Here is a 21599-nt window from a genome sequence, read left to right as displayed (position 1 = left end):
TGGTAGAAGAGGTGACGTAGGAGCAGTTGAAGTCTTTGAACATCCATAAACATATCTTGTGTACTTAACTGTAACTATTATTTTCAAATTGATTTGATCAGTTCAAGATGTTATTAGTTTTTCACCATAACTGAACTGATATATACAAGAACTGATTTCCCTTATATCAGTTATTCAGTTTACATAAGTTAAAAGGCTTTCAAACTAGTTAGCTTTCTTAACGAAGGATTATTTCGAGCATTTTTCGCTTGGTTTAAAATCAAACTCAGTCTAATTCATCGGTGTTTACATTATTAGAATACGAGATATTGCAGTTCATTGAGAATATTGTGTTTGAAGCACCCTCGCAGGTGTCAAAACCGATCCATCAGATATTACTGGTAATATCACGAGGGAGAAGGCCCCAGAGGGAGGCCGACGATCGTATTTTCATTTACGACGGTGCCGAGTGACTGTCCCCATGCGCCATGGTAAGCTAAGACTGATCAGTCGATCATATGATACAATTACAACTAGTCACTTTCAAAGATCAAACTTTACCCAAAATGATATATGACGATGAAAAGTTTTACAATTAAATGATTTATGATTACAAGCTTATTTTCAATAAAAAAAATGCTTTTCGTGTATGTGCGTGTGTATGTATTATTTTTTTACTCATGATTAGAATGTGCTGAGTCATTAGACTACTAGGTTTGGATGGTTGCAGGTGAGGATGATATTGAGGGAGGCGCTAACGTTTGAGTGGATCGAATCCGACAGTATACTCCCAAGGGTCACTTATTTTCGCATTAGCTTGATAGTTAAAGTTTTGAAATAAAGATTTTGAGAATGATTTATTTGGAGATTTTTATGTTTTATTTTGAAGTATAGTTTTGATCATGTTAATGGTTGACATAAGATTTTTGTTAATCGACGATTTAGGGATTTTTATGCACTTATGATTTTTATATGTCAAATTAATTTTTGGATGTTCGAATTCATGAGTTAGAAAAAAATTCATAGTATTTTAAAGTTAAAAAGTAGTGGATGTTTCATAGGAGTTGGAAATGTCTGTTGAAAATGTTAGTTTCAAATCATTATCTATAATGTCATAGCCATTGAAATTCACAGCCACATGCAGTTTTATTGTTAATTATTTTTAATAAATAATAAATTATTTATTTTACAGTTTTTTAATCTAACATCTTGTCTATTAGCATGTAATATTTGAGAAGAGATGCATCCCATTCATTGTGGTTTTTGAAAATGACTTCCCGGTAGCTACAAATAGTGCATGTGATTGTGAGTTGAAGAATAATGATTATTACAAATCATTTGAAATTTTTATTCCAACTCGATACACATTTCCAAGTTCCAAAATATTTATTGTTACTTTTAGAAAATATTGCAAATGTTTGTCATATCAAAAAAACTATCTGTCATACTCCTTAAGTAACATTGAGATGAGACAAATATAGTTTTTAGGAAAGCGTATTCTTATGTGTTTCAAGTCTTCGATCATTTAATTATTTGTTTGACGATTTTTCGGGGATCGCCCTCTACACATATTCTCAAAAAAGGATTTGTTTGAAGGCATATTTCAGGACATAAGAGAACCGTAAAAGATGAATATCCCATATGGAAATGAGAAAGATGATACAAAATTGCACATACCCAAGGTTCGGTTTGGAGAGAAAAAAATACCCATTATGGTTGGTCGAGACCAAGCGATCAGAGTAGAAGCGTCCTGATCGGGAAATGCCGAGCAGAATGCGACTGAGCTAAGACAAACAAACGTTAGAGGGCACTGGTAGTGGTCACGATGTAGCCCATCTGTTGCTTAAGTCAGTTAAGAGAGCAAATTTAAGTGTGTGAGTATAGTAGTGCTAGTGATGGCAGTATATATGTAACAACGAGGAATACATGTATTCACAGAGGAAGGGGCTATGTACCTTGTATGGAAATAACTCTTGTTTGGAAAGAACTATAGTAAGACATGTTCCCTTAAATCAGAGATTTTATGCTGATATTATCTCTTATTTTTGGCAGTTTATAAATTCAAATAGTCTATCCCGATTATCCTGGAATTATTTCCTTATAACGGAAAATTAAACTCAGAGTTCGGTATAGAAAGAACTTTATTCGCCGTCATAATCAGACTGAGCTCGAGTCGGTAAACCATGAGTCCAGTTGCTCGGTTTATTCTTTTCAAAAGGCTTTTACCGAGCAAAGAATAGTTCAGCTTCCCTACAGGGTACTGAACTTTTCGGGCTTGACTTCCATGGCCCATTATCTTTATAACTAAGGCTCGAGCATGATACGAGTTGGGTTGACATGATTGGGATCGGGTCAGGTTTCTGGGGTATCAATAGTACCTCCTCATTTTGATCTAAAATAAGTATGAAATTTAAATCAAGTGTGGTGTCCGACCCAAACATGATGGATTTCTTGAGGCGTTTTTTTTCTTTTTTTTTCATCCAAATAGTTGAAATGAGTGGCTAATATCATAATCCAAGTAATTTATGTTTCCATCTGGCTTTTCACTTTGTGCTTGTTCAGGCTTATACAAGCCATCGAAACGGAAGACAATTGATGGTCGAGATTGAGATCCATGTAGATCAAAACCTTGATCCGCGTGATTTTATTTTCAATCGTTAGATGTACACGTGGAAGATTGCGATCTTTAACCTATTCAGATTCCTGAGGCGACCGTTCGGATCCCTGATCCAGCTCACACCATCAGCTTGTTTTTTTGTCCTGCGGTCATGGTAAAGAGATCCCAACTATAAATAGACAACACATTTCTGTAATTTTCACAACCTTACCATTACTCTGCCAAATTTCCAAGTCATTCCCGACCATAAAGTTCCTTCTTCATTGCTCTTTTTTAATCTCTTGTAGTAAGTCATTTGTACTTTTTATCAGGACAAGATATCTAATCCTGACCATCGAGCCATTAAAAAGGTTTCCGAGTTTGTTGACCCCCCTCTTTCTCCTAAACTCGAGCAACCCTCTAGCCCTCGACCCTAAGTGTTCAGGAAGAGCGTCTTAAGGAAGTTAAAGCCATAGAGGCACAATTAAGGGGATCCGAGCTGAAGTGGTACAACGTGGAACGCTCCCACGTCGATCACGCACTCGCAGATGAACTTAAAGAGGTATCTGGCTTTCCCGTCGGTTGGGACTTGGCATGCCTAGAGCGGGTGATTGAGCTCACCAACCATACTCGGGTTATCTCAATGTTTACAAGACCAGATAGAAATGGGTCTTAGATTTCCCACCCCGCTCATAATCCAAGGGGTTTGTAAATATTACTGTGTCTGTCCGAGCCAACTAGCCCTTAACTGCTATTCCACCCTCTTGTCTTTAGGGTTTCTTGTTAAATATTTTAAATTTAGAATTATTATAAGTCCTTCTGCTCAGATATGTACATATAAAGAGAATAGACACTTACCGGTTTTACATCAACTTGAAAACTGAGCATAAGTTTCTGGGGGGTAACCTTCTTCCCATGGGGTGGCCGAACCCATTTTCTCATGTTTCCGCACACGATAAATACTCTTACCCTATGATTTGGGAGTATTATATGACCTCCCGGCATCATAACGAGCCCGAGCCCCATCTCAAAAATTTTTTGGCTACCATGTCTACCAAATGTTTCCATTCACTGATCTTGGTGTAGGATGACGTCTTGCGCTACTTGATTTTTTAAAATAAAGGTCGAGTTAAAGGTGCCCATAGTTATGGTTCAGGCTAGCCCTTTTGGTGTTTGTCTTATCACCATTATTATTTTTACTGTTCTCCTTCATTGTGCAGACGACATGATGGTAAGTGCTGAAACGATTAAGGCCACGAAGAGAAAGTAGGTCGAGTTAGCCGAATTAGGTTTCCCTGGTATCCGGAAAAACTGTTCTGGAGAAAGAAGAAAAAAGTGACCGAGCTTGTGAAGAAGATGCTTTTGGGGGTCGGCAGGGCCGTGCTTATTAAGAGGCAAATGAGTCCAATGACTCAAGCCCATCTTTTTTTTGGGGCCCAAATTTTTTTAAAAAAATTATTATATAAATACTAGTTACTAGATAGCCCAAAATCAAGTATTTATTAAATGGAACTTGCTTAGCATGTTATCGATTTATTCCTCAATCTTCCCCAATATTCATCTGCAGACAAGCCCTAATCGACTCCAGTCGTTGCGTCATCTCTAGGTTTGATTGAAAGACTCGTGAGGAGCTGTAAGTCTATTTTCTCGTATTTGCTTTGTTCGGGCTTCTAATTTTTTATTGTAGTTTTTTACTTTCTTCGGGGCTTTATGTGGTATCTATAATCTACGCTTTTGACTGAAATTTTGGTGGATGTAATGCTTATCCGGCTTTCAATGTGTAGTGTATTTTCTGTTTTAATTCAAAGTATTTTTTCTCGAAATTTTGGTCACGAGTCTTTCTCAGACTCTGTTGTCTCTGTTTGCTCATGTTTTTTGTTTCGCCCCACGTATGACAAGTTCTCTTTCTTCGTACGAGCTATTTGTCTGCCTCTGTATTAAAGCTCATCAAAACTTTTCTCCGATCAACCATGTCACGAGAAAGATTGAATGGATTGGCTATGTTATCGATTGAGAAAGAAATTACTGAACAACTTGATTAGTATTTTTAGCTCTAAAACTGTTAGGCGAGTTGTTTTTTAGTGATCATTTTGGACATGTTTGATATTTTTATTTATTTAGTTTTTTATATTGTCTTTGACGTATTGATTTAATTTGAAAAATTACTATGGAACTAAAAAAAATATGAACACACATTATGATTCGGAGGCCTGTTTTTAAAAGTTAGACTCGGGCCCAAATATTGTTAGGATCGGCCCCGGGGGTCGGGGATCCTTCACTTGATGAACTGGAGGAGCTCAGAGGTTCTTCAAAGAAAACTCCAGCTGCTGAGAAGAGGTCTGTCGTTGAAGTTGAGGAGATGGCCCTCGGGTTGATGTAGAAACTGATCTCGAATACATCTAGAGGGTTCAAGAACTATTTGATCAACAACTGAATGAAAATAGCCATTGGTTTCCTCTGGGTAGGAACTGCTTCAACTTTCATTCCTTCCTTGCATATCTCCGATTTCGTACCATATCATTGTTTTCCGTGCAGGGCCGATTCATTCCGGGGAGCACACTTTCTGAGCTATCGAGGCTCGTGCTAGCTTTCTGTCCCACCAAAGAGGCCTGGATGATATCTGGGCTAGGCATGCCGAGCTTATGGAGCAGCTCCAAGCCCTGGAGATTAGAGAAGCTACGAAGAAAGCCGCTTTAGTGCTGACCATTGAAATCGGTTGGGATTAGCAAGCGCGCTAAGTCATATTTACAATAAATCGGATTTAGAGTATGATTCACTCCAACCGGGACAAATATTTAATTAACAGGATATTTATTATTAAACTTAATCTTGACAAATCAACTAAAGTGGGCGACTGAGATTATCAGAATAATATTTTAATTGAACTAAATTGCTAATGAAATATAACAAATCAACTTAGATGACAGAGATTAATTGAGGAATAAATCAAATTCAAGCAAAATGACAAAAGCACACAACGGTATCTGACTCAACTATATGACACGCTTCTAACTCAATCACTTATTCAAAGTCTTGCGTAATTACGGAAAGAATATCTAAATTATTTATTAATCTATTTCTATAATCAATAAATATATTTTTATTCAATAGTACAAATATTTTATTTGAATTTAATTAAACAAAAATGCAATAAGATTTATGAAATCTCAATTGTCACCTAAAACCACACACTAAAATCGAATATTATTTCTAGACATTTTAACCATGTGTTGATTGATGCTGTGAAGCTAAACTTCAATCTCTAGCCTTTCGATTTGAGAGCAAACAACAAATATGCAAAAAATTGGTCAGATTATTCACATGCAACTATATACAAATATAAATCAATAATTAGATGCAAGAAAGAAATAAGTTCGTTGAATCAAAAGCAAATATCAAACATAGTCTCATTTCGTGGCCTCAGTAAAAAATAATTTATCATTAAATTCAAAACAAAGAAATAAATCCATATTTAAATCCATGAAAATAATATTCAAGAAGAAAAAAATTGAAAGATCTCAGCGTGCATGACATGTATCTTGCTTGAAGTATTTTTCTTCCTCTCAAACTCATAGCCACCAATTTTTGATCTCTTGGAATTTTTTTTTATATCTCCCCCGAAAGCCTTTTAAACATATAGAGATAGTCGTGAGAAAAAAATAAAATTAAAAATGATAGGATCCAAAAATCTGATCTTTTCCATATTTCGCGTACTACAGCTTACCCATGCAGGAGTGAGTGGTCGTGTGGGTTTCACATAAATGTTGTCTTCTTTTTTTCTTCATTCCTATGCCGATGCATGTCAACCTGGGCTCTTTCTAGGGTTTCTTCCTCAACTTTGACTATTCTTCCTTCAACTTTTCCGACACTTTTCACGAACTTCGATTGCATGGCATCCATTTGTTGAATTTTCTACCAATTCTCTTCATTTTTTTTGGCATTTTCATCAACACTACAAGACAAAAAGTAATTTAACGAATAATCACAAAACTAGGATGCAAACACGCCAAATAAAGCACAAAACGACGTAAAAATGAACTAAAACGAAAATACTATTTGTGCTTATCAATGGATTTTGACATTTTGTTGGGAATCAGTGTCTGTTAGTACAGAAAATTTTATCTGTTAATTCAACTGGACTCTGATTCTTAATAACTGAGTAAACTGATAAACGTCATTTTGATTTGGGCTGACAGATCGTCTGAAATGAATTGATATCAGTGTGGCTCCATCAGTTGTCTTTTGATCAATTTGGCTATCAATACTTTTTTTTTGCCTTTGAATAATTCTCTATCAGTACCTTTTTTTGCCTTTGAATAATGAATTATCAGTTTGGCAAGGTATTCAGTTGAACTTTGATTAACGTAGAAAACATTTTCTTGTTATTCAATTTTCTTCTTGAATTCTGTTTAGTTAGGTTATGTAATTATCTATTGGATCAATAGTCTTGTTAAATCACCAAAACTTAAATGTCTAACACAAGATGTTAAACAAAATAAAATACTTTGAAATGATCGTTATGAAGACACTAAGCTAAAAGCATAAAGATCAAGTTTTTTGTGACATCGATGTGATTCGTCACATCAATATTTACACGAAAAAACTATATATAAAACTAAATTTCAAAAATTCTAAAGATACCGAATTAAAACTCAATATTACATCGATATGATGTGTCACATCATAGTTTCAACAAAAAAACTAAATTTCAAAAGTTTTTAAAATATGAAATTAAAACTCAACACGACATCGACATGATGTGACGTGTCACATTAATATTTCAACAAAAAACTAAAGTCTCGTGACTTGCGAACAATTATGTTTATCGTGAAGTCTTAAAACAATATCGATACATGACACTTGTATTGCTTCATTGTTTAAAATATTTGAGTTATATAATCATTATCCTATATAAATTTTTGTATAATAGTAAATGCTATTGTTTGACTAAGAAGATTTTTCTAAAATATGGTATTTTATAATATACATTTTTTCTTTTTAGAATATTCACAACATTATCATTTTATAAATATACTGTGACACCAAGACAGATTACTGTACCTATATCATAGGTTTTTGAACGAAACTTTATTAAACATAAAGTGTTGACTACAGGTAGTGTTACCCGTAATCAAGTGCAATTATTGGCAAAAAAAAAATATTCAGGCCATTTTTGACAATTTGAACAAATAGACGTCAACCTTATGTGCTTGGAGAGGTTTTAGAAAATGAAATTTGTTTGGTCATGAATTTGAATTATTTCTTATTAATTTTTAACTTTATTTTACTTTTTCCAGTATATTTGAAGATCATTTTGAAAAATAAAAAATCAAGAAATTCCACGATTTTTTTAAAAAAATCGTATTAATAGTATATTCTTTGATTCCACTAAATAATTTGTTGGATAAATAACTCAATCCCAAATTATAAATATGACAAAAACTTGTGTGAGACGGTCTCACATGTCGTATTTTATTAGACGGATCTCTTATTTGGATCATCCATGAAAAAAATATTAGTTTTTATGCTAAGAGTATTACTTTCTATTTGAATATCGGTAGGGCTGACTCGTCTCATCAATAAAGATTCGTGAGACCGTATCATAAGAAACATAATCTATAAATATATGGAAAACTAAAGGTCAGATTAAAATAAAATAATATGTTGAAATGATTCTTCAGCTCAATACCCCTAAATATAAATAATATGTTTGGTGGGTGAAAATTATTAAAGAAATACATTTAGGCAGAATCCATTACTATAGGGTTTGGCCGTCGGCAAGATTGAACAAATATCTTGCACGAAATTTCATTCCAGAAAGTCGTCAAAAAATCGTCAAAAAAAAAAAAAAAGTCAATTTTGAAGTGGGATATAAAACAAAATATTAGGATTAAATTGACCCAATTCCTTAAATTTGTTACTTTGACCCAATTAAAAAAATATTATTAGGCACGACTGCTGATCTCGTCTCACAATTCAAACGAAAGAATTATGATGAGATAATAGCAAACGGCGTAGAAGTTCCCTCCAACTCAAAGTACCTAATAGCTAGTTTCTTGCAATATTTTATAGCATCGAATAGCTTTTACAAGTTATCCCTAGAGTATGAAGACTCGAGTAAATGATTAATTTCATCGTTTTTAATGTATTACCTGGTTCACTCCATCGGCTTTAAAGTAAGGATCGTGATTGATTTTGAGATGAATATCGGACTCAATCCAACTCATGAAAAAATATTATTTTTTATGTCAGAAAAATTAATTTTCATTATAAATATAAACTGTGTCGACAAATCCTACGAATATACATATGTGACATTAGACATACTTCGACACTCGCTTTACAATATAAGCATAAATAACTCGTCCAAATCGCAAACCAAGTTCCTTATCACCTCGCAAATTTTCAAACTCGAGAATATGTGGTGAGTGTGGCAACATCCCTTTGGAAATGATGAGGAATAATATGCTTCGGCACTATATAGCTTGGGATGTTTTGGATAGTACTTGAATCTATTGTATTGTCCAAATATACATATAAAATTGAAATAATATAATAAAAAATGGAATAAAAATTAGGCAAAAATTTATGTAAGACGGTATCGATAAGGCCAAATCTTACAAAGATTTTAGGGATTTGATTTGATAATATTTGTCCTTATCTAGATTTTTTATCCTAATCATATGCTTAATTGAATTAATAATTGTAGATTTAAATAAAAGAGGAAAAATGATTAAATTTGAAAATAAAATAAATTTACATGACTTCAAAGAAAGAAAATACCAAAGGAAAAGAAATAAAATATTCTTATATTTTATTATCTTGATATTATTGAAGTTTTGATAAAGATTGAGTCTCATATTTGAAAATAAAATCTACAATCTTATTTACAAGGGTTAAGTTTGAGATGGGCTTAAAAAGAAATTGGAGGATTAGGCCCATGAAGAATTATAAAAAGCAGAGTACGTGAGCAGAAGAGGGGAGGCGCAAAACAAAAGAAAAAAACCAGCGCGGAAGGGAGAGAAGAGAGGAGAGAAGAGAGAAGCGTATAGAGGGAAGAGACGGAAGAAGGCATCGCAGAAGGAAAGGGAAGGAAAAGAACAGAACGTACAGGAAGAAAGAAGCGCAGAAGACCGCGGAAGAAAGGAACAGAAGCTACTGTGACAAAAGTGGAGGAATTCCTCACACACGCCTAAATCACATAGAATTCCTCTTATTTATTTCTTTCTTTTGTTTTCTTCTATGAACTTAAATATGACTTTTCACTTCTATTTTGAATTCATGGAATAATTTTCTTTAGGCTAAGACCACAATAGGACCAAACAATATTTTATTTGATATTTTTTTTTATTTTTATTATATTATTTTTCTAGATTTTAATTATTGATTGATGTTAGTTTAATATTTCTTGTTAATAGCCTGATCAACTATTTACATGTATGTTGATTAATCACGAATCGGAAGATGATTGATTAAATATAGCAACAAAGACGTCATCAACACATGGTTAAACTGACTAGAAATAATATTCGGTTTCAGTGTGCGGTTTTAGGTGAAAACTGAAATTCCACGAAGATTTAATGCATTTAAATCTAATTAAATTCAATTAGAAATAATTGGACTGTTAGACTTAAATAGGTTTATTAACTCGAAGAATCGTTTAATAAATAAATTTGGGGATTTCACCGTGATTGTCAAGAATTAAATAATTAATTGAATTTAAACACGTGTCAACATAGTAGAATTTGGTACCGTTGTGTGTCTTAGTTATTTATTTGAATTTGAATCCCTCCTTTGATATCTGAATCCGTTGTTTTTAATTGCAATTATTTTATTTAAAGTTTAGATTACTAATCCACGTATCATCTTTTTATTTATTTTGTCTAGCTTAAGTTAAGTGATATAAATTCTAGTAATTAAATATTAGTCTCTGTGGGATCGATACTTGGACTCATCATCCATTTATTATAACTTGACCTAGTCCGCTTGCTAGATTTATTCCCAACCGAAATCGTCGGTCAGGTATCACGTATCGTATTTTGTGAGACAGATCTCTTATTTGGGTCATCCATGAAAAAATATTACTTTTTTATGCTAAGAGTAATACTTTTTATTTTGAATATCGATAAAATTGACCCAGTCTCACAGATAAAGATTCGTGAGACCGTATCAGAAAAACCTACTCTAAAAACTATTGTGATTTTTACTCACACGTGTCTATACTATTAATTAAAGTTAAACCCCACAAAATAACTATTTATGGTAGTCAACTCTACCGATATTCATAATAAAAAACAAGACTCTTAGCATAAAAAATAATATTTTTTTTATGGATGACCCAAATAAAGATCCGTTTAACAAAATACGACCTGTGAGAGCGTCTCACACAAGTTTTTGCCAAACTTTCGTGACGAATTTTCTATCAAAACCAATCTATAAAAAAATATTATTTTTATGTCAAAATTATTATATTTCAATCTAAATATGAAGTCGAATCGATCTTTTGTATAAATATAGATATATAAGACTGGATCACATATTATTTATTCAAAAATATAAAAATTTTAAAAAAATAATAGGAAAAACAAAATGATTATTTATTTATTTATTTTGATTTTTTGAAAGTGGCCACGTAGACATTTTTGTCTGTGTGTGTGAGAAAATGAGGCAGTGCGAGGTCCTTTACCAACTTTATTCCATCAATTATGCCATTGATTATATCAAATATCATTGACCGATGAATTCGCTATTTCAATAGCTTCATTGTTACGTCCTATCTTCGATCATCACGCACCATAAATTCTCTAAAGATTCGCATTTACCAGAACAGACCGCTTTCAAACCCGACGAAGGTACGGAATGCACTTAATTTGAGTGATTTTTGCTTGAAGATCTTGCTTGGAAATTCAGATCTTTTTGTTCTGAATCCATGCTGTTTTATTCGGTTTAAGTTTCGGGCAAAATGACTGGGAATCATATTTGGATACCCTGATTTTCGAAATCTGGAATCGGATTGAAGGATGTCCATTCGTTATGTGTTTTTTGGATTGATATATGATTTGTAGAGAGGTTGGAATTTGATTTTCTTTTTTGGTTTTAAATTGTTGTTGAGCAGCAGGGGTAAAAATGGGGAGTCTGCGTGCGATTTGGCAGCATCCGGACGATTTATATCCGTTGGTGAAGCTGAAGTTGGCGGCTAGGAATGCGGAGAAGCAGATACCGTCGGAGCCGCACTGGGGATTTTGCTACTCTATGCTTCACAAAGTTTCGAGGAGTTTTGCTCTCGTTATTCAGCAGCTAGATACCGATCTTCGTGATGCAGTAAGTTTAGTTGATTTATATTTTCCTGTTACGTTATTTTGGTTGAAATTTTGCCAGGTGTTGATATCGTTGTGGAATTTTGTTGATAAGGCTCTGTTAAGTTTTTAGTCTTAGATTATATTTTTGTGTGAATGCCTTGAAAACACAATTTTCCAAAAGTTAGACCATATAATAGCCTGTCCAACGATAATGTAAGCCGAGACCTGTAAAAATACGAATGAAATTAATATCTAAGGTGGATGCGATGCTTGGGGGATTGTGGGCAAAAACGAACCCCAAATCATCGTCAAAACCAACTTTATCAAATTTTAAGTTATACTTAATCAAATTTCAATTTTAAAAGGAATTGAGCTAACTTGTGATGTCTTGATTGGAAAGAACATTTTTTCTATAATAGGCTGTCACTGAACTATGAACAGATGCTAATACCAGGTAGAAGCATCTAAAGATTTGGTTCTTGATCAACACTAAGAAACAAGTTGGTAACAAAAATAACAACCAGATTAAATTGAGTGTGATCAGCACGAAAGGGCCAGTGTTTTGGTTTTGTTTTGTATTTTGTTTTATTCTCTAGTTATTTTAGAAGTCAATAGGCTAATCAAGCAAATAACATGAAATTTTGCAGATATGCATCTTCTATTTGGTTCTCCGAGCTCTTGATACTGTTGGTAAAATTTCCTATTGGTAGCGTATTTTTTTACGGTTTTCATTCTAATGCTGGTAAAATATTTCTTTTAAATTTTAGATCCCAAATAACCACCTTAATGATTAATTTTATTAATATGGCAGAGGATGATACGAGCATAGCAACAGAGGTTAAAGTACCGATTTTGATGTCTTTTCACCGTCACATATACGACCGTGAATGGCATTTTTCATGTGAGTTTTCGAGTTCTGGCATTTGATCTACTTCATGTTATTACTATTAAGGGCTCTTATTTCATTCCTTTAAGAACAGTGTTTGGGATCATCTAAATTTGTATTTGCTCTTTGTTATTAATATAAATATACTATAGTTAGGTCTGACGAGGCTTCACTTTCTTGTTGGTCACTTTGACAAATGTTGTTATAGATCCTGACTCTCAATTCATCTCTTACACATCCTCATCCGAGCATGTCCTGAAGTAACGAAGGAAATAAAAACTTGATATACTGGCATTCACCAACTATCCTTCTTATAGTAAACCCTATGCTGTTAAAAGAATGAGCATTTGGTCTGAATATAGTTGTTACAACTTACAGCACCCGTTAAGGCATTTTGGTCATAATTCTTGACATTGTAAACTAACGCAGGCTTGGATTTTTTCTACGGTTTACCTGCTTTGATTGATAAATGGGACACCTATAATTCCTGTTGTTTACCTTAGATTTTTTCCTGTTATCATTATGTTAAAGTCGAATGAGATACCATCATCCTTGTACCAAGCTCCCACTTTATGACTACAATAGTTCAGTTTTTTATCGTAATCTTCTTAAAAATGACTATAGAAGTATTTATCAAACATTGAGTGCCCTAGTCACGACAAAATAGAGAAAGAGAAATGATCAAAATTAATGGGGCAGGAGTGAGCAGTATTCTTTCTAGCTGCTGCTATAGTGGTACGAAGCATCAGGCTTGTCAAAATTATTATATAAATTCCCACCTTTTTCAGCTTACTCGTGCAAGGGTTGGTTACTCTTCAAATGATGCCGAGTCTCATTTGTTTGATAGGCACTTCTATTTCTGCTGACCACTTTTGCCACCATCATTATTTCGAACATGAGGGACATCCTGATGAATTCTTCTCTGTTATCTAAATTCCACTGGATTCATTAAATTTCTAAGCCATCCTTGTATGTCCTTTCAGGTGGGACTAAAGACTACAAGGTTCTCATGGATGAGTTCCATCATCTAACGACGGCCTTCCTGGAGCTTGGAAGCAGGTAAACCTCTTTACTGACATCATTGCTCATGTAGTAGTATATCTATGTTTTCTTGAAATGTGTGTACATTTTATTTGGCATTCAATGAATTGAACTAGGGAACTAAGTTAATGTTAATACTGTATGCTTTTTCCAAACAATATTTCTACCAGTGAACGAGATTGAGTAGAGCATTACATTTGAATTAGATTGTGGAGAAAGAACCTGGAAGCAAAATAATTAAAATTAGCCAGGAAATTGAACTGCACACCAGTTGTAGAGATCGGAAATAATCTGAATTCTGCTGGTGATGGTCGATTTTTTTCAATTCCACAATCTCCTGATAAAATCATGCTTCATTTCTTATGTGATGCTACACTTCTGTTTGTTGATGCTTGTAATTGTTAACTTGAATTATTTTGGTTCACAACTAGTTCAGTGTGTAAAATGATGCTTTTTGTGATGAAAAGTTTTGTTCTCTTTTGCAGTTATCAAGAGGCTATTGAGGATATCACCTTGAGAATGGGTGCAGGAATGGCAAAATTTATATGCAAGGAGGTAGCTATTCACACTCGTGTTGGTTGTATTAGTGCTTTGGAATTTTGGGTTACTTGTCGTCTGGCCAAGTCTTCAATAGAATCTAGAATATACTAATGTTATCTTCGATTGCTTCTGTACTCGCCAACATTTTCAAAACTGTTAGTCATCAGCAAAAAAGTGATGTCATGGAACCTAGAATGTCATTTAAAAGCTTTGCTCGTGTATGTGATTGACGATGTTTCCTAAACTGTTATTCATCAGGAAGTAGAGATGTCAGCTTATGGATTCTAGATCGCTTAGCAACAGTACTATCTACTTATTGCCTTTTGTTTTGCCATTGGCGAAATAAGAAATATGAAATATCCTGGAGTCCTATGCGTGGAACGACAAGCATCAAATTGAGTTCATAACAATTTTTACTCTTCCCAGGTAGAAACAGTAGATGATTATGATGAATATTGTCACTATGTGGCTGGACTTGTTGGATTGGGATTGTCAAAGCTTTTCCATGCTTCGGGAAAAGAAGATCTTGCTTCAGATGCTCTCTCGAATTCAATGGGTTTATTTCTTCAGGTATTGTTAGCAAAATCAATGTTTTACTTTTTCTCTCCCATTCGAAACTCATGAAACTTGCCTTGTTTCTTTGCGATAAGTATAGAAAACAAATATTATCAGGGATTATCTGGAAGATATCAATGAGATTCCCAAATCAAGAATGTTTTGGCCTCGTCAAATTTGGAATAAATATGTTAACAAACTCGAGGTACTTTTTTCCTTGCTTCATGCCTTCCTTATCTCAATACTTTAATTCATTTGAGAAGTTAAGTTGCTTCACAGTTGTGGATTTAATTGTAACTCAATAAAATCAAATTCAGTATCTGCTGTTTGGATTTCCTTCAGGATTTAAAATATGAAGACAATTCAGTCAAGGCAGTGCAGTGCCTGAATGACATGGTCACAAATGCTTTATCACATGTTGAAGACTGCCTGAAGTACATGTCTGCTTTGCGGGATCCAGCAATCTTTCGATTTTGTGCCATTCCACAGGTATACATGTTAATGCATCGTTTTAAATATTTTCTCAATTAAACCATAGTTCTGTTGTCTAGAACATTAAAAAATATTACTCCCTGTGAATAACTTGCATGGCTAATGTCATCATGACATCCATGAGTGGTTCTGGCTTGCATTCAAATTTCTATCGTAAAATGTCAGAAGGTACATTTGATTTGTCTTTATTAATATCCACAGGTGATGGCAATAGGGACTCTAGCTTTGTGCTACAACAACATTCAAGTATTCAGAGGTGTTGTGAAAATGAGGCGTGGTAAGATGATTTCTCTCAATCTGATCTTCTTTCACGACAACATAGTTTGTGTTCATTTCTTGCTTCCATTCTTGTCTGCGTAACGCACTCACGAGATTGAGAAACTGAATTTGTTGCAAGTGGAGGTACATATGTAATAGGCAAAGTGGCAAAATCAATTATTTGGTCACGAAAGATTTACATCCACTATACCTGAAAATGATTTGTGTTGGCCTACTATTATACTAATGATCAGTCTTTTCACTCCTGCTTTTGCTTCTCAATGTTCTTGACCTTGAAAATAGCTCACAAGCTGAAAAGCTTCCTAAATTATCGACCGTTTTGTCAGTAACCAGCCACACAGAATTTAACTTAAGTGCAATATGTGAATTTATACTATATCCAAATGTGGCTGTTTCCGACGAAATAACTTGACCAAAGTTCAGGTTGCATTTGGCTTTACTTTATATTTCTGCTAGACTTCTTGAAATGACGTGCTGTTTTCATTTAATCCTGTTTTAAATCAACAAAAGATACTATGTTTTTCCTTTTTCTGTTCCTGCCCTAGGTCTTACTGCCAAAGTTATTGACCGAACTAAGGCCATGCCAGATGTGTATGGAGCCTTTTATGATTTCTCTCGTATGCTAAAATTTAAGGTAAGAAACTTCATCTATACGAGTATAACATTCCTGATTAGAGGCATGCAACAGGTTTCGTAGCAAGAGTTGAAGCATAATTGACTGTAAACTGGCATCAATTAATTTACCTACAAATATTTATGCATCAAATTGAGTAGATCAAGGTTTTGAAACATTCGAAATTTCATCAGCAAGTTTCTGTTTCAGATTTTTATGTTCATAGTTAATCTGTCATATTCTATAAGCTTTTCATGCACAATTTACACTTGGGAATTTTTGTTCGTAAATGCTTACACATAACAGACAACAATAAAAGTCTTGAAATTAAAATTATTTAATGACGCTGTTGAATGTTGACTTTTTTCCTTGGCCTGCGTTATCGTTTCCCTTCATACATTACAAACGGGCTGTTTTCTGAAACTTCTAGATTGATGACAATGATCCTAATGCTAGAAAGACAAGAGACAGCTTAGAAGTGATCTTGAAAATATGCATGGATTCGGGAACCATAAACAAAAGGTTGTTTAGCTTTTTAGTTTTTTTCTTCCAGAATTTTATAGTTGTTTTCTTCCAGAATTTTATTGTTGACTTGAGATAATGCTTCTTGTTTTTGCACCAGGAAATCTTACTTGATCCAGAGCAAGCCCCAATATAATACTGCTACGGTTAGCATCAAATTCCTTTTTCTTCTGTTTCAATCGAAACACACTCCTCCCATCTCATAAATTTCTAGTCATGATTATTTCTTGCAGTTTGTTATCATCTTTATCACACTGGCCATTCTTGTATCATACTTATCTGCAACTCGAGCCACTGCTGTCTGTAAGCGTTTCCATCCAAGATATAGTAATTTTTAGTCATTGCAATAGAAAATGGTTTCCAATTCACATGGCGTTCTTCATAAAATGCAGGAATCTCTTGTTATAAATAAATAGCTGTAGAAAGAAACTTATCCCTGTCGTCCTGAAGACCAGGATGATGTTTGAAGTTCATCCCTTGTGCTAACTTAGCGAGTCGCTGAAGTTTTCTGCTGTGTTTTGCTTTCTGGTATGTATGTTAACATAAGCCGAGAAAGCTATTAAATATGTTTGCTATAAATCCAAAAGATGAGAATTTTATGTATCTTGTATTTGTTGTTTGTCATCTCAAGCAATTTTCATGTCCATGTGTTATTTATTATATGTATTTTTTGAGGATAACGATTGAATGAATTGTCAAATGAAATGACTTTAGTCTTTATTTTGATAAATCTGACGATTAAACTTATATTAAAACTAAACATAGCTCTCCAAAAATAAATGGGAAGTGTAGATGTTTCGATTAATCCTCGGTATTCAACTAACTACGCATTTTGAGGTGGCGTCAAAAAAGATGAAAAGACTTTGCTAGAATTTAATCTTGGCATTTGGCTTCGAGTTCTATAAAGTGAAATGTCACATTGACGTTGCACTAAACTTATAAATTCATCATGTCGACTTTATGAATAACTAGTATCCATTCCACTCAATGCGTGCATATTCAAAAAAAAAAATTCTTGTATAAGAAATATAAAAAATTGATTAAAATAAATTTTTTATAGACTAATTTTCATGAATTTGATTTATTATAATAATTTTAAAATGAGAGATTATACGATAATTTGAATTTGGATAAGATTTTGACAAGATTCAAACATACTTGTGTTGTGTGTTAATAAATTTACGATAATATATTTTTCTTGAATAATGAATGTTAAAGAAAAACAAAATAGAAAAACAAAATGTCACTTTAGTCTTGTATGTATCATGATTAGGGGTGTAAACAAATCGAATTGGGTCGAATATGACGAAAATTTGAAGGCTCGAATTAGTTCTATTCGAGTTCAAGAATTTTAAAATCATTGGTTCGAATTCGATTCGAATTAACGCTTAAGTTCGAGTTCGGCTCGAAACAGACGAACATGTTTGCGAAATTTTCGAACTATTGTTCCAAAATAAGTACTCGAAAGGCTCGAAATTTATTTATTTAGTATAAATTTATATTATATTAATAAAATATTAAGGTTCATGAGTTACTTGCGAACTATCAAACAAAATCATTTGAGTTCCAGTTCAGCTCGAAAAAGATTCAAACATGTTCGAATTCGACTCAAATTCGATAAGCTTGAATACGAATCAATTTTTTTTCAATCGCGAACCGACTCGGTTTATTTACACCCCCTAATCATGAGGTAACTTTTTAATCATATTTATTTGGTTGAATCAATTAAGTCCTTTCATTATGTTTCGACAATCAAATTAAGTCATTCTCATCTAAATCGTGTAATTAAATGAATAATATTATTTTTAATATTTATTATTAGTAGGAGGTTAAAAATTCTTTCATGACTTGCATATGTTTAACAACGTAATTATATAAAATTTAACGATGATAGTAATAATTTAATTACATGACTTTTGTATAATTTTTTATGTTGTTGGTAATATGATTATTTATTTATTAGAATATAATAGTTATAGATTAAATATATTAGTATCCTGTGGTATATGTGATGCGTACATACATATTAAATTTTTTATGTTCAATAATATTTGTGTGGACTTCTAGAGATCATATTAAAATATAAAAATCCCAAAATATTTTTATAATAGTTTTTTTTTATGTTAGAATTAATAATTCAAAGACATAGATAAAGATAAAGAATTGCCGATAAGATGATGATATTTTAGGCAAATCTAAAATTAATTCATGACTTTGTTCAGTTAGTATGAGGTGTTCTCGTATTATATAATATAATAATATATATAATATATTACTAAAATTTGCTTTTATGAAATTATTTTACGTTAAAATATAATATGTTTATAATTTGAGAAAATCGGAATTTACTTACACTAAGCTCATCAAACCTTCCTTAACTTCTCCAAATACATATTATGATGAAATGAGTAATCACTAATAAATTATTATAGCTAGTATAAATTGATCCTTTTATTTCTTTCTTTTGTGAAGGATATCGAAACTTTAGTCCAATAAAAATGATGAAAAAAGACACGCACATTTATATATTTTAAAAAGAGTAGGTCTCTTGTGAGACGGTCTCACGAATCTTTATCTGTAAGACGGGTCAACCTTACCGATATTCACAATAAAAAGTAATACTCTTAGCATAAAAAATAATATTTTTTCATGAATGACCCAATTAAAATATTCGTATCATAAAATACGATCTGTGAAACCATCTCACACAAATTTTTGTCTTTTAAAAGCAAACGACTGCTACCTTCCCTTTCTTTCCATTTTTATCACAAACTTAAAAGAAAGTAATCTCATATTGGCACAATCTCAAAAGGGCAGAGACCCGAAAATAATAATTACGTGGAAATTATTATTTACGTCATAACTAACTTCAGATTTTTTGTTTTTGAACATTTGGAGTAATAATATTCCTCTTAATGAGTTAGAACTTAAATGTCGTGGAATCCACACATTTTTCTAAGAAATACATCTTATATTGGGATCCAAAGAATAAAATTTTTAGTTACCAGTAATTCTATGCGCTTGTAAAGTTGGTTTATTGTGAATAATTATTTTTAGAATTAAATTAATATTTAGACTAAAAAAATTATATAAATAAAATATTTATAGTTTGTTTTGATAGTGTGTAAATTTTTGCATAAATAATTTAGCAATTATATTAAATGTATGTGTTTGTAATTTGTTTGTGAGATGAATGTATTATTATAAATTTAAGAGTAGGTTTTTTTTACATAATATTAGTAGTATTGTATAAATAGTTAAAGTATTGTTTTCTCGTATTCAAGACGTATCAAAAGTTTGATTTTTTTTTTGTTTTGGCAGTAAAAACATTTTTCAGCGTCGTATGATTTAAACAATTCATATGATATTTAGATTCGATTTACCTTTGTGTTTAAGAATATTGGACACCAAAACGATTCGAGATTATCAAATTTTGATAACTTGTATTTAATAAACTCAACATTTCAATCCATCCATAATTATCCTTGAATCGAGATTCTATATTTCTATTATTTAAAAATATCATGTATTTTCATTCTTGAAAATATATGGTATAATTAAATAACTATCAAATATTGATAATATATGATATGATGTAATTACTTAATCAATTAACTAATATTAGACTCCTTCTTAAATATTCCATTAGAATCTTATATAGTAATCATGAATGCTCAATTATTATTAAATTAGTATATTCTAAATTAATTAATTAAATAATTATGAACTCATTACAATCTCGATCGACAATCAAATATCGCCGATTTATGGATGGTACAAATCTCGTTCATATAATGAAAATTGAAAATTTTGAAAGTCAAAATTTTTCACTATTCCAATTTTGGCAGTTACCAGTTTTGTGGACTCTTTCATTAAATTTGGCAGTTGTACTCTCTTCACTTACTATACGCCAACCATAAATTTTTGCAGGCACTATCAGTGATACCTAGGAGATTATGGGGCAATTCTACTGGACGTTCTATTTATAATCTGATGGTAGCAATCGGAGTTGAGAAATGAAATTCTTGATCAATGTGTTCATGAAAAGAATGAAACTAATTAGGGTAAGTCCGAATAAGAATAAATGTTATTCTGAATCACATGAAGTTGAGAACCAACGGCTAGCTGTATCCCTGAACCATTGAGGGTCACACAAGTATTGAATTTTGTATTCTCATTGAAATTGTCAAGTTCAAGGAATTGAATTTGGCGACTGTAGTTTCATGGAGATCAAATTTTATAGCTTGATTACATGTATTTGAAGTTGTGAAAGTTAGCACAACTGTTAACTAAGTAAGGAGAGTGAAGCTGTCTGTTTTGGTGAAAGAATTCACAAATATAACAAGATTTGTACATTCGGTATATCGGCACTGTCTCATCATCGAACGTAGTTATAATGAGTTCATAATTATTTATTTAGTTAATTTAGAATCAACTAATTAAATAATAATGTTAGTAGTAGTGGCTATATATATATATATATATATATATATATATATATATATATATATATATATAAAAACAAGATTTGACTTTGCATGATATATAAAACATGAGAATTTTAATTAATTAACTAAAATAGAAATCCTAATGAGATTATGATTATAAAGCTTAATAGAATAAAGAATCCTGATGTGACCACGAATCAAAGTCTATAAATAAATAAATATATACATATATATATATATAAAATATTATATAATTAACTAAAATAGAAATCCTAATGATGATTATAAAGCTTAATAGGATAAGGAATCCTGATGTGACCAAGAATCAAAATCTATAAATATTTTATTA

General features: G+C 32.3%; 1 protein-coding gene across 2 annotated transcripts; it reads left to right on the top strand.

Annotated features, from left to right (window-relative positions):
- Nucleotides 1-11237: 11237 nt before the first annotated feature.
- On the top strand, nucleotides 11238-17522 carry LOC142527327 (squalene synthase-like). 2 transcript variants are annotated; one of them, XM_075632101.1, is made up of 15 exons: nucleotides 11238-11427; nucleotides 11691-11896; nucleotides 12522-12564; nucleotides 12686-12775; nucleotides 13744-13819; nucleotides 14287-14356; nucleotides 14768-14911; nucleotides 14997-15101; nucleotides 15239-15385; nucleotides 15590-15665; nucleotides 16213-16301; nucleotides 16711-16802; nucleotides 16903-16948; nucleotides 17036-17105; nucleotides 17195-17522. In XM_075632101.1, coding segments are annotated over exons 2-15 (1245 nt in total). In that variant the 5' UTR covers nucleotides 11238-11427; nucleotides 11691-11701; the 3' UTR covers nucleotides 17197-17522. The 2 variants fall into 2 exon arrangements, with proteins under 2 accessions (XP_075488216.1, XP_075488217.1); XM_075632102.1 differs by having other exon boundaries at nucleotides 11282-11427; nucleotides 11694-11896.
- Nucleotides 17523-21599: the final 4077 nt, after the last annotated feature.

Source organism: Primulina tabacum, chromosome 15 (assembly GCF_025594145.1).
Source record: "Primulina tabacum isolate GXHZ01 chromosome 15, ASM2559414v2, whole genome shotgun sequence".
Classification (NCBI taxonomy): Eukaryota; Viridiplantae; Streptophyta; class Magnoliopsida; order Lamiales; family Gesneriaceae; genus Primulina; species Primulina tabacum.
The sequence above is the reverse complement of the archived record's forward strand: the minus strand, read 5'-3'. Positions and strand labels throughout refer to the sequence as shown.

Excerpts from the sequence above, each read along its gene's own strand:
- LOC142527327 (XM_075632101.1), top strand. The coding sequence starts at position 11,702 with ATGGGGAGTCTGCGTGCGATTTGGCAGCATCCGGACGATTTATATCCG. Across the intron at positions 13,820-14,286 it reads TTCCTGGAGCTTGGAAGCAG|TTATCAAGAGGCTATTGAGG; the intron begins GTAAACCTCTTT and ends TCTCTTTTGCAG. Across the intron at positions 15,386-15,589 it reads GATTTTGTGCCATTCCACAG|GTGATGGCAATAGGGACTCT; the intron begins GTATACATGTTA and ends TAATATCCACAG.